At 30.8% G+C, this 11,931-nt stretch overlaps 1 protein-coding gene across 1 annotated transcript; it reads left to right on the forward strand.

Annotated features, from left to right (window-relative positions):
• The first annotated feature begins 6,285 nt into the window (after window positions 1-6,285).
• On the forward strand, window positions 6,286-11,698 carry LOC130669668 (uncharacterized). Its single transcript, XM_057472686.1, has 7 exons — window positions 6,286-7,684; window positions 8,012-8,164; window positions 8,646-8,807; window positions 9,286-9,426; window positions 10,259-10,383; window positions 11,053-11,254; window positions 11,376-11,698. The coding sequence occupies exons 3-7, from the start codon at window positions 8,696-8,698 to the stop codon at window positions 11,576-11,578; spliced, it is 783 nt and encodes a 260-aa protein (XP_057328669.1). The 5' UTR covers window positions 6,286-7,684; window positions 8,012-8,164; window positions 8,646-8,695; the 3' UTR covers window positions 11,579-11,698.
• The last annotated feature ends 233 nt before the right edge of the window (window positions 11,699-11,931 follow it).

The raw sequence follows: 11,931 nt of genomic DNA on the forward strand, positions 1-11,931 counted from the left end.
ATTTTAAAATATTTACGAAGCGTTACGTTATATTTCAGTCTATTAAAAAAGTAATAAACTTATGTATAGTTTATAATACCCAGTTACCAAACAGTTTTTAAAGTGTTTGGTTTTTTGCATACATAATTTTTAACTCTTATGAGTTGTGTTAATATCCCGTGTAAAAAAGTTGCGGTATTCCGCAGGTAATCCACAGGTGATCCGCAAGGGATCCGCTGAATATCATGTGGAAGTCATATTTTGACACAAATATGAATTCCAAATGAATTCCTGATGAATACACAAAGATAGTATAGAAATATAATTCTAGTGATAGATTGTATGAAAAATTTTATTAAAACATCATTCAATTTCAGACGTATTTACAGGTCTTATTACAAAAAATGTTTCAGGTTCCTCCTCAGTATCATTTCTTATGACAAAACATACAGTAATTAAATTATGAATTTCTGATATTGTTAATAATTCGGACGAATCGACACACAAATTTATTAAATTTTTGATTTCACAATGCGAAAACATAGAACGGATTGATTGACATGGTCTTATTATTGCATAAAAACTACTGTTCTCACAATTTACGACACAGTTGTCGTTATAATCACAGAAACAAATTTTTATAAATTTTGTTATAATGCCGATACAATTATTTTGATTGTTACAGTAAATTACTATTGAAGAATTTGTTTTTTTGTCACGTTCATAGAGTTCCGAGTCATAAACCATATTATTTTTAAATAAACGCATAAACGTGGAAACTTTAAAAGGTTCCTGTAACCGTTCAGTTATTAAAGCTCTCACTTGTTGAATTGACTCGTCACACCTTTTCAAATTTCCTAAAATGGAGCATTTTTCAAATATTGGAAAAAGCTTGCGCCTTCTCAAATAAGTCAATTCTAACTTCTTGCAATAGTCTGCTACATCACGACTTTCTTGTTGCGTTTCGGATTTGAGCTGTATAATATTATTGAACACTGATAGAGCAGAACACACTTGTAATTGGGCATACCGAGTTCCTTGAATAAACCGTCTAAAAGTTCCGTTGAGGTCTTCATACGCAAAACACGAAGTGTAGGGTAACGGACCGAATTTAAGCACAGCATCAGGAAGATGGATCAAACAGTGTAAATTACAAGTCATGTGGGTTAATCCGTACAATCGTTCAAACCGGGCAATATATATTTTTATGGACGTGTTTGCTATTGAGATCATTTCTTTGCTGATAGAAGGATAACTTAAATAACTGACAGCAAGTACTAAGAGTTTGTGATGCTCTAAGTACTCTTCTCTCATAATCGAATGCAAAAGTGGAATCGAATAATATAATAACCACTGTTTCCATTCAGATGCCTTCCAATATTTATAGTCAAAAATAGATCTCGTTAATCGTGAAACAAATGCTGGAGGACAAATTAATTTGATTTTTTTATCAACCGACTCTCGGTGTTGGTAAAGAGAAAAAGGAAAGTTTTTGTACTGTGCATCAAACAATAAACTGAACATTTTCCGTACAACTCCTAAAAATATACAGTGCATTGAATCTACGACAGTAGTATTATAAACATCATGCACTATTTGAGATAAAACTGTGGGACCTTTTATTCCATCGACTTCATTGCCAGAGATAAAGGCCTTCTTCCCGTCGCTGATAGATTCCACAGTGTTTCTAAGTTTTAACCTTCGCTGATACGAGTAAACGCGTCTCCTATTTAAATTTTTACTCTTGATCTTGCAGTGGCAACACCCAAACACTCCTCGATGTCCCTTCATATTTAAAAAAGCAGCTTTAGCTGGGAGATCACACGTCCCGCAAATAATCATGCCTCTAACTTTAACTCTGTGATTCAAATCAGCTGGTTTGCACCAAACACCTTGAAAAATTTTTGTTAAATCATTCCGAAAACTGTCTATAAATAAATTTGGTTGTGGTTTAGCTCCAAACCAAAGACCAGCTAACAATAAATTTTCATTTCTTGTTCGTTGTTGAAATGGCAGTTCGTTTATCGTTAAATAAAATGGCCAGAGACTGAATTTTGATGACTTAAATAAAGCTACCCCGTCAGTATTCCACGTGAATGAAATATTTGAGGGATGCGATAAAAATCCATTGTTTTTAAATAATGCCTGACAAACTTCCCCATCCCAAATGTCTTCTAAATTGTTTCGCACAATTTTTGTCCTATCAAACCGACTTTGTAATAAATTATAGAAATTTGGACGCCGAAAGAGATTGAAAAGTTGCGAGATCAAAGGGACTTGAATGAAATAACTTACTTCATTTTTCTTTTTACAACGCCGGCAATAACCTTTTTCATTGTTCAACTTCAAAAAACAAACAGAACAAAAAAAATGTCGGTGAAGAGGTGTTTTCATGTTTTTGAAGAATTTTGTAAAAAAGTATAACGTTTTGATGCAAAAATTTGGTTTTATACAATGAACATTGATAAGAGATAGCAAGTCGGCCAAAAGCATTTTAGTAACTTTATGACGAATCATAAACGTCAAGATACAGAGTAAACTTTCACCTAATGTTAGCGGAGCGTTTTCATAAATAGGGTCATTTAAATGATCATTATCGAAAAAAGCGCCTGCCTCGTCATCGTCAGTTGAACTATCACTGGCTTCACTTTCACTAAATTGACTATCCTCTAAGCTTTCATTCCATTCACTAACGTCATTTTCGGACAAACTGTTAGAATTATTTTGATCATAGGTACCACTATAAGAAGAATCGGAGCTACTACTGCAAGTATTGTAATTGTTATGACAATCAAAATTATAATCATCACCAACCCTACTATCTTCATAATCACTATCGTTCGTAAGACTCTGCATATCGTCTGCATTAGCAGCGTACTCACTTTCCAAATCGGAAAAGTATTCGTTCTCGTAGCAAGGGGAACATTGGGACTCAGATGTATTGGAGTCTTGGCTTCTAGAAACATCGGAATTGCTGCTATACTCATATTCATCATCTGAAATTATCATAAAGATTTAAGAGTTTGTTTCTCGTAAAAAGATTCTGAAGGAATTTTCTTAACATGTTAACAGATAGGAGGTTTAAATATTTATTTAACTCATGCGCGCTATTCACGTTTTATCATGCCTCAAATGCGAACCCTAAATGGCCGTTTACCGACTGGTGAAAAATTATTTGTCAAAACGCAATAAAGATGTCTACTATCCCGGCCAAATGGCGTAATGAAAATAAACGTAACTATCTTTCGAGCTCTTACTAAATATTGGGTAATTACAATTCCCTGTTGTTACCCATTGAGTAGCCAAGATTGTGATGCCGAATGTTTTTTTTTCACCATGGCACTAAACAGCTATTGAGACTTCGCTTTTTAGGCGATTAATAATGCGTGAATAGCGCATATGAGTGGAATAAAATTATGGGCGCAACATGTAGGGTAAGTCATAATCCGTCACCCGCGATGTGCTTAGCGCTCGTCTCCGGTGCGCAAGTATGGACTCGCTTCGCTCGTGCCTGAGCACCTGCGACTCGTGCTAAACGCATCGCGCTGAAACACTATGAATCATTTACCCTACTAGTTACGCCAATAACTATTATGATAGTAGAACACATAATATGTTCTGTCATAACTGTCGACAATATTTAGGAATATACTTGAATTATCGATCAATAATTTAAACATATTTCTTTATGGAAAATAATTAATGATAACCTCAAGGAAACCTGACGAATTCCAGAAGGAATTCTCCAGAAATCCGTCGGAATTTCTACAAAAATTCACTAAAAAAAATAAAATAAGCTAGCATCGTAGTGATTCCAGAGTGTTTTCATAAGAAGTTCTCACAGTTTCTTATGAAAATCCTTCACAGTTTAAAATTGAATTCGAAAAAGTTTAGTAGATACCTAACGACTTTCTCCGGAGAACCTGATGAATTCATAAAGAAATCTTTAAGAGCTCTACCGGAACTCCTGCGGAATTCAGCTCAAAAATTTTTCCTGGCAATCTTCAATGTGAGTTCTAATGAATTAATATACTAACAAAATATAGTTCTATTACTGGTTTTTAGAAAACTATTTGAGATTTTTCTAAGGAAAACCTGATAAACTGATATGGAAATCCTCCGGAACTGCGCTGAAATTCCTACAAAATTTCACTAACAAAAAAAAAACATCAAAGTCTTTCCAGAAGGTTTTCAAAATGAGTTCGTATAGTTTTGTATGAGAACACTTGGAAGTTTGGAATTAAATTGACAAATCTTTGGAAAATATCCGACAACTTCCTTCGGAAAACCTTGTGAATTCCTAAAAAATTCTTCCGAGGCTCGGCCGGAATCCTGACAAAATTTAACTCAAAAGAAAATAAAGTAAGCATACCCGTGTAATAAAAACTTGTCCTAAAAGAGTCATAAGCTAAGGATCCTGAACGTGACACAATTAAGATCATTTTTATGAACAAACCGGAATGAAATTTAGATTTTAAAAAAATTTTGTCGCTATTACTCAAAGAAAATAGGATAAAAGCACCAGTACCCTGCCCCAAACCAGTAGCCAGCCGATCATATACTTTAACATTGGCTCAAAATATATATAGATATAATTTAACATGACATGGCTGGCTATTGGTTTGGGGCTGCGTACTGGCGCTCTTACTCTATATTATAAAAAGTAATTTGATGACAATTTGAAAACACTTTTATGACAATTTTAGGACACTTTTATGACAACTTTAGGACACCTTTACGACAACTTTATGATACTTTTATGACAATTTTAGGAGACTTTTCTGACAATTTTAGGACACCTTTACGACAACTTCATAATACTTTCATGAACATTTTAGGACGCTTTAATGACAATATTAAGACACTTTTATAATAATTTTAGGGCACTATTCTGACAATTTCAGTACACTGTTATGACCATTTTAAGACGCTTTAATGACACTTTTATGATACTTTTATGAGAATTTACGGACACTTGTATGAAAATTTTAGGACGCTTTTATGAAAACTTTATGACAATTTTAGGATACTTTTATGTCAACTTTAGGATACTTTTATGATAGTTCTATTACACTTTTATGAAAATTTAAGGACACCTTTACGACAACTTTATGATACTATTATGATAATTTTAGGACACTGTTATGACCATTTTAGAACGCTTTAATGACGATATTAGGATACTTTTATGACAATTTTAGGAGAATTTTCTGACAACTTTAGGACACCTTTACGACAACTTTATGATACTATTATGATAATTTTAGGATACTGATATGATTATTTTAGTACGCTTCAATGACCATTTTATTACAATTTTAGAACGCTTTAATGACGATATCAGGACACTTTTATGACAATTTTAGGAGAATTTTCTGACAACTTTAGGACACCTTTATGACAACTTTATGATACTATTATGAGAATTTTAGGATACTGGTATGATTATTTTAGTACGGTTCAATGACCATTTCATTACAATTTTATAACGCTTTAATGACGATATTAGGATACTTTTATGACAATTTTAGGAGAATTTTCTGACAACTTTAGGACACCTTTACGACAACTTTATGATACTATTACGATAATTTTAGGACACTGTTATGACCATTTTAGGACGCGTTAATGACAATTTTATGATACTTTTATGACAATTTTAGGAGAATTTTCTGACAACTTTAGGACACCTTTAGGACAACTTTAGGATACTATTATGAGAATTTTAGGATACTGGTATGATTATTTTAGTACGCTTCAATGACCATTTTATTACAATTTTAGAACGCTTTAATGACGATATTAGGATACTTTTATGACAATTTTAGGAGAATTTTCTGACAACTTTAGGACACCTTTATGACAATTTTATGATACTATTATGAGAATTTTAGGATACTGGTATGATTATTTTAGTACGCTTCAATGACCATTTTATTACAATTTTATAACGCTTTAATGACGATATTAGGATACTTTTATGACAATTTTAGGAGAATTTTCTGACAACTTTAGGACACCTTTATGACAACTTCATGATACTTTTATGACCATTTTAGGAAGCTTCTATGACCATTTTAGGACGTTTTTATGATAATTTTAAGACACTTTTAAGCAGATAACTCCTAACAGTATGTAATGAAATTTACAAATTTTTTGTAAATGCACAACTTCTTCCAGTTACTATAGTTACTGGTTTCTAGGAGGCTATGTGTGATTTCGTTAAGGAAACCTGACTAATTCGTATGGAAATCCTCTAGAACTGCGCTGAAATTTCTAAAAAATTCCACTAAAATAAAAAGAAATACTCATCTAAGTGATTTGAAGTTTTTATAATGAGTTCTCATAGATCCGTATGAGAACTCTTAACAGTACAATTGAATTCACAAATTTTCTAAGAATACTAGATGACTTTTTTAAGAACACCTTATAAATTTCTGAAGAAATCCTTCGGGGATCGGCCAGAATTCATACAAAATTTCGTTTAAAAGTGATTAAAATAAACATCGTAGTCAATTCAGACAGTTGTTATAAGAAGTTCTAATAGTTTGTTTATGGAAATCTCTTACAATTTAATGTTAAATGTATAAATGAATATAAAACGGTTTAATATTTCCTTAGAAAACCCGAGTAGTTCTCATGGATTCTCGTATGATTAAGATATAGTTTCGTGACTGGTTTATAGACAACTAATTTGACATTTTTCTTAGAAAATCTAATTAATTCCGATGAGAATTTTTTGGAGCTTATCAACACTCTAATAAAACTTTGTTAAAAAAAATCTTTTAAAATAGATAAATATCGAAGTGATCCCCGACGGTTTCTGTGAAGAGTTCTTATAGTTTTGCATAAAAATCAACTTATAAGACTCTGATCGTAAATGAAAACAGCATTTTTATCGGTTTACCTGTAAATGAACTGTCATCATTCGAACTAGTTGCCTTTTGACATTTCTTTGATATCCGATACTTTGTTGATCTTGATAATTGCGCAAAATCTTTCATTGTTTTGTATTTGATGAAGACACTAGTATTTTCTGCGTACTCATAAGATAGCTCACGGGATAACTTCTCTTATATGTTTTTTGTTTACATTTTTTTTTTAACCGATTCGCATTTATTTTTTGTTGACAAACTTCAATCAATTGACGCTTTATCGTTGATAAAAGCAATAAAATAACCGTAAAAACATTGATATTAATATTAATCTAATAAAATGTCCAAAAAAATGTTCTCTTTAGTTTTTCGGATCGGTTTAGGTTACGCATCTGTGGTGAAAACTGAAAAGATAAAAACTTCTAACAAGTCCGGCTTTGTTGTAAAAATAAGAAATAAAAATTCACCTATTAAAATACTATTACAAGATGGTAAGTAATAAATTTTAATTTTAAAACCATGAAATGTTCAAAATTTATATTTAATTAATATTAGTTTATTAGTAATACTAATAATTAATTGTTGATAAATTTGAGTAACCAATTTAAATAATTAATTTTGAAAAGATGACGAGGAATATTTGAATAAACATACAGTGGATGAAGCGGGAAACTTAATAAAAAAAGCAGTCCAACCACCAGTTGAGATTAAGAATGTGAGAAAAAAAGGTAAAAAAGATAGACAATGCAAGGAACCGAATCCTATTGACGCGGAAATTGTTGATCAGCAATCAATTTTTTGCACTGGCAACCAGGATGATTTGACTGATGGTAAATAAGTTAAATTACAATTAAAATTCAATCATTTCAACATCTCAACTTTACTTAGTTTTTAATAAGTATAAGATATTTTAGATTTTTCCAATTAGCAATCTTTTTTTTTTCACAGGATTCATTTTTTTTTTATTCATACTTTCAGAATAATCAGATCAATATTCAATTTTGTGTAAAGAAATATCAAATCTTGTTTCAAATTAAAATTATATTTTAGTATGACTTAATATAAGTTTTTATGATTATTTTAAGTATTGATTTTTTTTTTTATTAATGTCGAATTTTTATTTTGCTAAAATTGTAAGAATGTATTTATTGTGCTAGATCAATTAGGGCCAACAACAACAACAACCCAAAAAGCAGTTCTTATTGATGGTCAATTACAGACTGTTGATCATGGATTAAAACAACTAGATCGTGAAGTTAAAAATCAATCCATTGAACGTCTTCCTAGTGGTAGACCGACAGGTGATAAAGGTTAATACTAATTTACTGATTTTGTTCCGAATTTTATAATTTTTCAAACTCAAAGTAAATTAAATATTTAAGAATTTAAATATTTCATTTTAACTCCAGTTATTTTGTAGTAACATGGTGACCATACTATTCCGTATTTTTTTTCGATCAACAAAATTCCATTTCCTAAAATTAACTCAATAATTGGACGAAAAAATTAAAAAAATTGTAATTTTTAGACTTGAAAAAAAAAAAATAATCACAAATAAACAAAAAATTGACATTTTATAATATATGAAAATAATTTTTTTTTATTATTATATTAAAAATATAAAAAAAACCGGTATACTTATTTAGATAAATTTTAAAAAAGTTTTTCGAGACGAATTTATTTTTTGTTAATATTGAAGTATAAAATTACGTTGAAAAGCAATCCTGAAACTAAAGAATTTATCCAAGTTTAACTTTAAATTTATCAATAAATAATTTTCTATACTTATAGATTTACTCAATAAAAATAAATCAAGCAGCAAGGCAGAACCAAGTTCAACAATGGAAACAATTCACAGTGATAATGAAGAACCGACTAGTTCTCAGGGATCAAAACATCGATATCACCAACATAAGGAGCAAATTAGAGATTCTTCTGATACTGAATTGAGCGGTAATAAATATCAATTATAATTTAATTAGCTTATATGTAATTAGTCCACATTAATTCGTATAATTTTTTCAACTCAATGTTACTTTGAGTTGAAGTTTCATAAAGTTAGTTTTACCCTGGCGGTTTTGAATCAGCCTGGAAACACCCTGGGAGTGGAAACACCGTGGAATCACGGTGGATCCAGGGTGGTTACACGGTGGGTTTGTGCCATTTTATCACCGTGTATACACGGTGATTCCACGGTGTTTCCACGATGGTTACACGGTGTACCCACCGTGATTCCACGGCGTATTCACCGTGGAATCAGGGTGGAATCACGGTGATAAAATGGCACAAACCCACCGTGTAACCACCCTGGATCCATCATGATTCCACCGTGTTTCCAAGGTAATTCAAAACTGCCAGGGCAATTCTAGTATTTTCTTAATATCATGGTTACCCTACTTCTAAGTATATAATCATTGACTATAATTTTTAGAAAAAAAATCAAACAAACGAAAAGGAACTGGTGCTGATAAAAAAGAAGAATCTAGTCAACGATCTCACAAATCCAAAAAATTAAGAAGAGAAAAATCCAGTTCAAGCGATGATTCAAGTGACACTAGCAGTAACTTAAATGGTATTTTTTATTTATAAATTTATTCCGCATTATATATTGTAATCAATATAGCTGACTTAATAATTCGAGACACTACAGTTGATTTGAGAACTAATTGGAAAAGGAAAGATATAGGGGTGCTCCAGAAGTCAAAGCCCTGTTTAGGAAATCTCATAGAATCTAATAGATTCTCATAAATTGCCATAGAGATTTTATAAGAATAAATGAGTTCCATAAGAAGTGCCATAGTTAAGTATAGGGCCTTAAACATACAGCTATAAGAATCCATCGTTTTTTTTTAAGCAGGGAGGGAACCTCTGATTTTTTACACATTTGCTGAAGTCGAAAAGATTTTCTGAAAATCAGTTAGCGAAGAACTAAATGATTTACTATATTCACTATATTTAAGAGGATATTAACGACACAGAAGTTTACTCAAGTGCTCGTTCGGGAATACTGTGGAGGATAAAGAAATTTGCTGATTTTTTACGCCATTGTGAAAAAGTCTCAAGAATCCTCTAATAATGAATGAGGGAAGCACTTAAATATTTAGTGTTAGTTTGTATATTTTACTTATATCAGAGTTCCAATCCAAGGGACGTTGAAAGACTTGAGAAAATAATCATCAGAATTTGAAAAATTTGAGTTTTTAATTTTTTTAATCCTATTATTTTCGAATTATTAACAGCCAGCTATATTGTTTTTAACAATTTTCGTTATTAAATTTTCTTTTACCTTATTCGTGGCAGCAAGAAATTTAATAAAAACATTAATTTGAATTGCGAGAAAAATTTTTAATTTTTTTACGTAAATTTTTTTAAAAAGTTAATTAAAATTTTTAACTATTTTACAGATAAAAAACTCTTCGAAGAATTTTTGAAATGGCATCAGAAAGAAAAGAGTAGGAGTAAGAGCAGGAGTGAAAGTAAAAGTAGGAGTAAGAAACATCGGAAGGACAAAAAGCCAACGGCAAAGGAGGTTTGAACTTGATTTCTATCGACAGTGGTTTAACTAAAAATATTTTATTAAAAGACTTGCAGATTTAACTATAGTGAATATTTTTTCGTTACTTTAATTTGCATGTGGAAGGATATTTGTTCAAAAATATCGTTATCTGCGAATTTTTCCGTCAAGATGTGTCTTCTTTAAGTTTTACAGCCACTTTTCCGAGGACAGCTTTGCATTCTTAACTACTTTATTTTAATTTACGACTATACCGATAGATCTTACTTCTAGAATACAATTATTTTATAAAACTCTCAAATATAGAGAGCTCAAATTTAATAAACGTGCATTATACGTCGGTATACTCGTTTTATAGAGTCAGAGTTATACTTTTAATTATTTTCGCAAAAATCGGCCTTTTTTCTGCTGAGTTATTTTTTAACGGCTTTTACCCTTCGTGATTTTTTTTTTTTTGGGCTCAGGAGAAGTCGTAAAAGATTTGAACGATTCCTCAGATGTTTTTCAGCTTTTTTGTTTGATGATTTCCGTTTTAATGTTTTTCCTTTTCATATAGCCCAAGAATAAATTTCAAAAATAAATATATTTCACCGGATGAAATCAGCCCTAAAAATCGTGCAGTTATTTTGTTTGGAAATGGAGCAAACAAATAATTTCTTTAAAATTTATTTTATATCTTAACAGGTAGAATTAGTCGAAAAATCTGGAATAATTGTAAATCGATTTAAATTGGATCTAATTACGGAAAGTTATAGAAAAAATCCCAGAGAAATGACTCGTAAGTTATTCAAATTGATTATTGACGTAGAGGAGTTAGCCAAGATGACGATCGCTAAAACAAAAGGACGAGAACTAATGCCTGAAAAATATCTCGAAGCTGTTTTCGGTGAGCTTACGTATAATAATGTTACTCAATTTTTTTTTACGTCTGTACTAGAATTTATAAGGAATACTTTAACCATTAGAACTATTACTTTAATAAATCTCATCATAATTTTTTTCAATAGAATATGTGACGATCCATACTGCAAATGGCAGAGAGTTGACTGCGGCAGAATTTAAAAATTGTGTAGGAAGAATGCTTTCCACCATTCGTGAGGGTTTAAAAAGCAACAATGAGCCTAAAAATGATGATAAAAAACAAAATGAAGATGATGCTAATAAGAACGATAATACTGATATTGAAAACGATTCTCAAAGTGATTCTTAAAAGTTATAATTTCTCACTTTTTTTTGTTATTTAAAATTTCTACGTGTTGCTATTTTTCAATGTTAATTTAGTTACTGTTCTAAACCCAAAATGTTGATTGTAGTTTATTATTCTCTTGCAATGACTCATAATTAATTAACTTAAAAAACTGTATTGCTTTAAACTTTTTCAAAAAATAAAACATGTTCTTGTAGAGTTCATTATTTAGTAATACTAATTGGTTTCTCCCTTTTCAAGGATTCAAAATGTCATGTTTAACTGTTTATTGTACTATTTTATCTAAAATTTACCTAGATTAATTTTCATCTTCAACTCTATGAAAATTCAGGTTAAGCTTCATTGGATTTCCTTTA

This window comes from Microplitis mediator, chromosome 6 (assembly GCF_029852145.1).
Source record: "Microplitis mediator isolate UGA2020A chromosome 6, iyMicMedi2.1, whole genome shotgun sequence".
In the NCBI taxonomy this organism is placed as follows: Eukaryota; Metazoa; Arthropoda; class Insecta; order Hymenoptera; family Braconidae; genus Microplitis; species Microplitis mediator.

Excerpts from the sequence above, each read along its gene's own strand:
- LOC130669668 (XM_057472686.1), top strand. The coding sequence starts at position 8,696 with ATGGAAACAATTCACAGTGATAATGAAGAACCGACTAGTTCTCAGGGA. Across the intron at positions 8,808-9,285 it reads TTCTGATACTGAATTGAGCG|AAAAAAAATCAAACAAACGA; the intron begins GTAATAAATATC and ends TATAATTTTTAG. Across the intron at positions 10,384-11,052 it reads AAAAGCCAACGGCAAAGGAG|GTAGAATTAGTCGAAAAATC; the intron begins GTTTGAACTTGA and ends ATATCTTAACAG.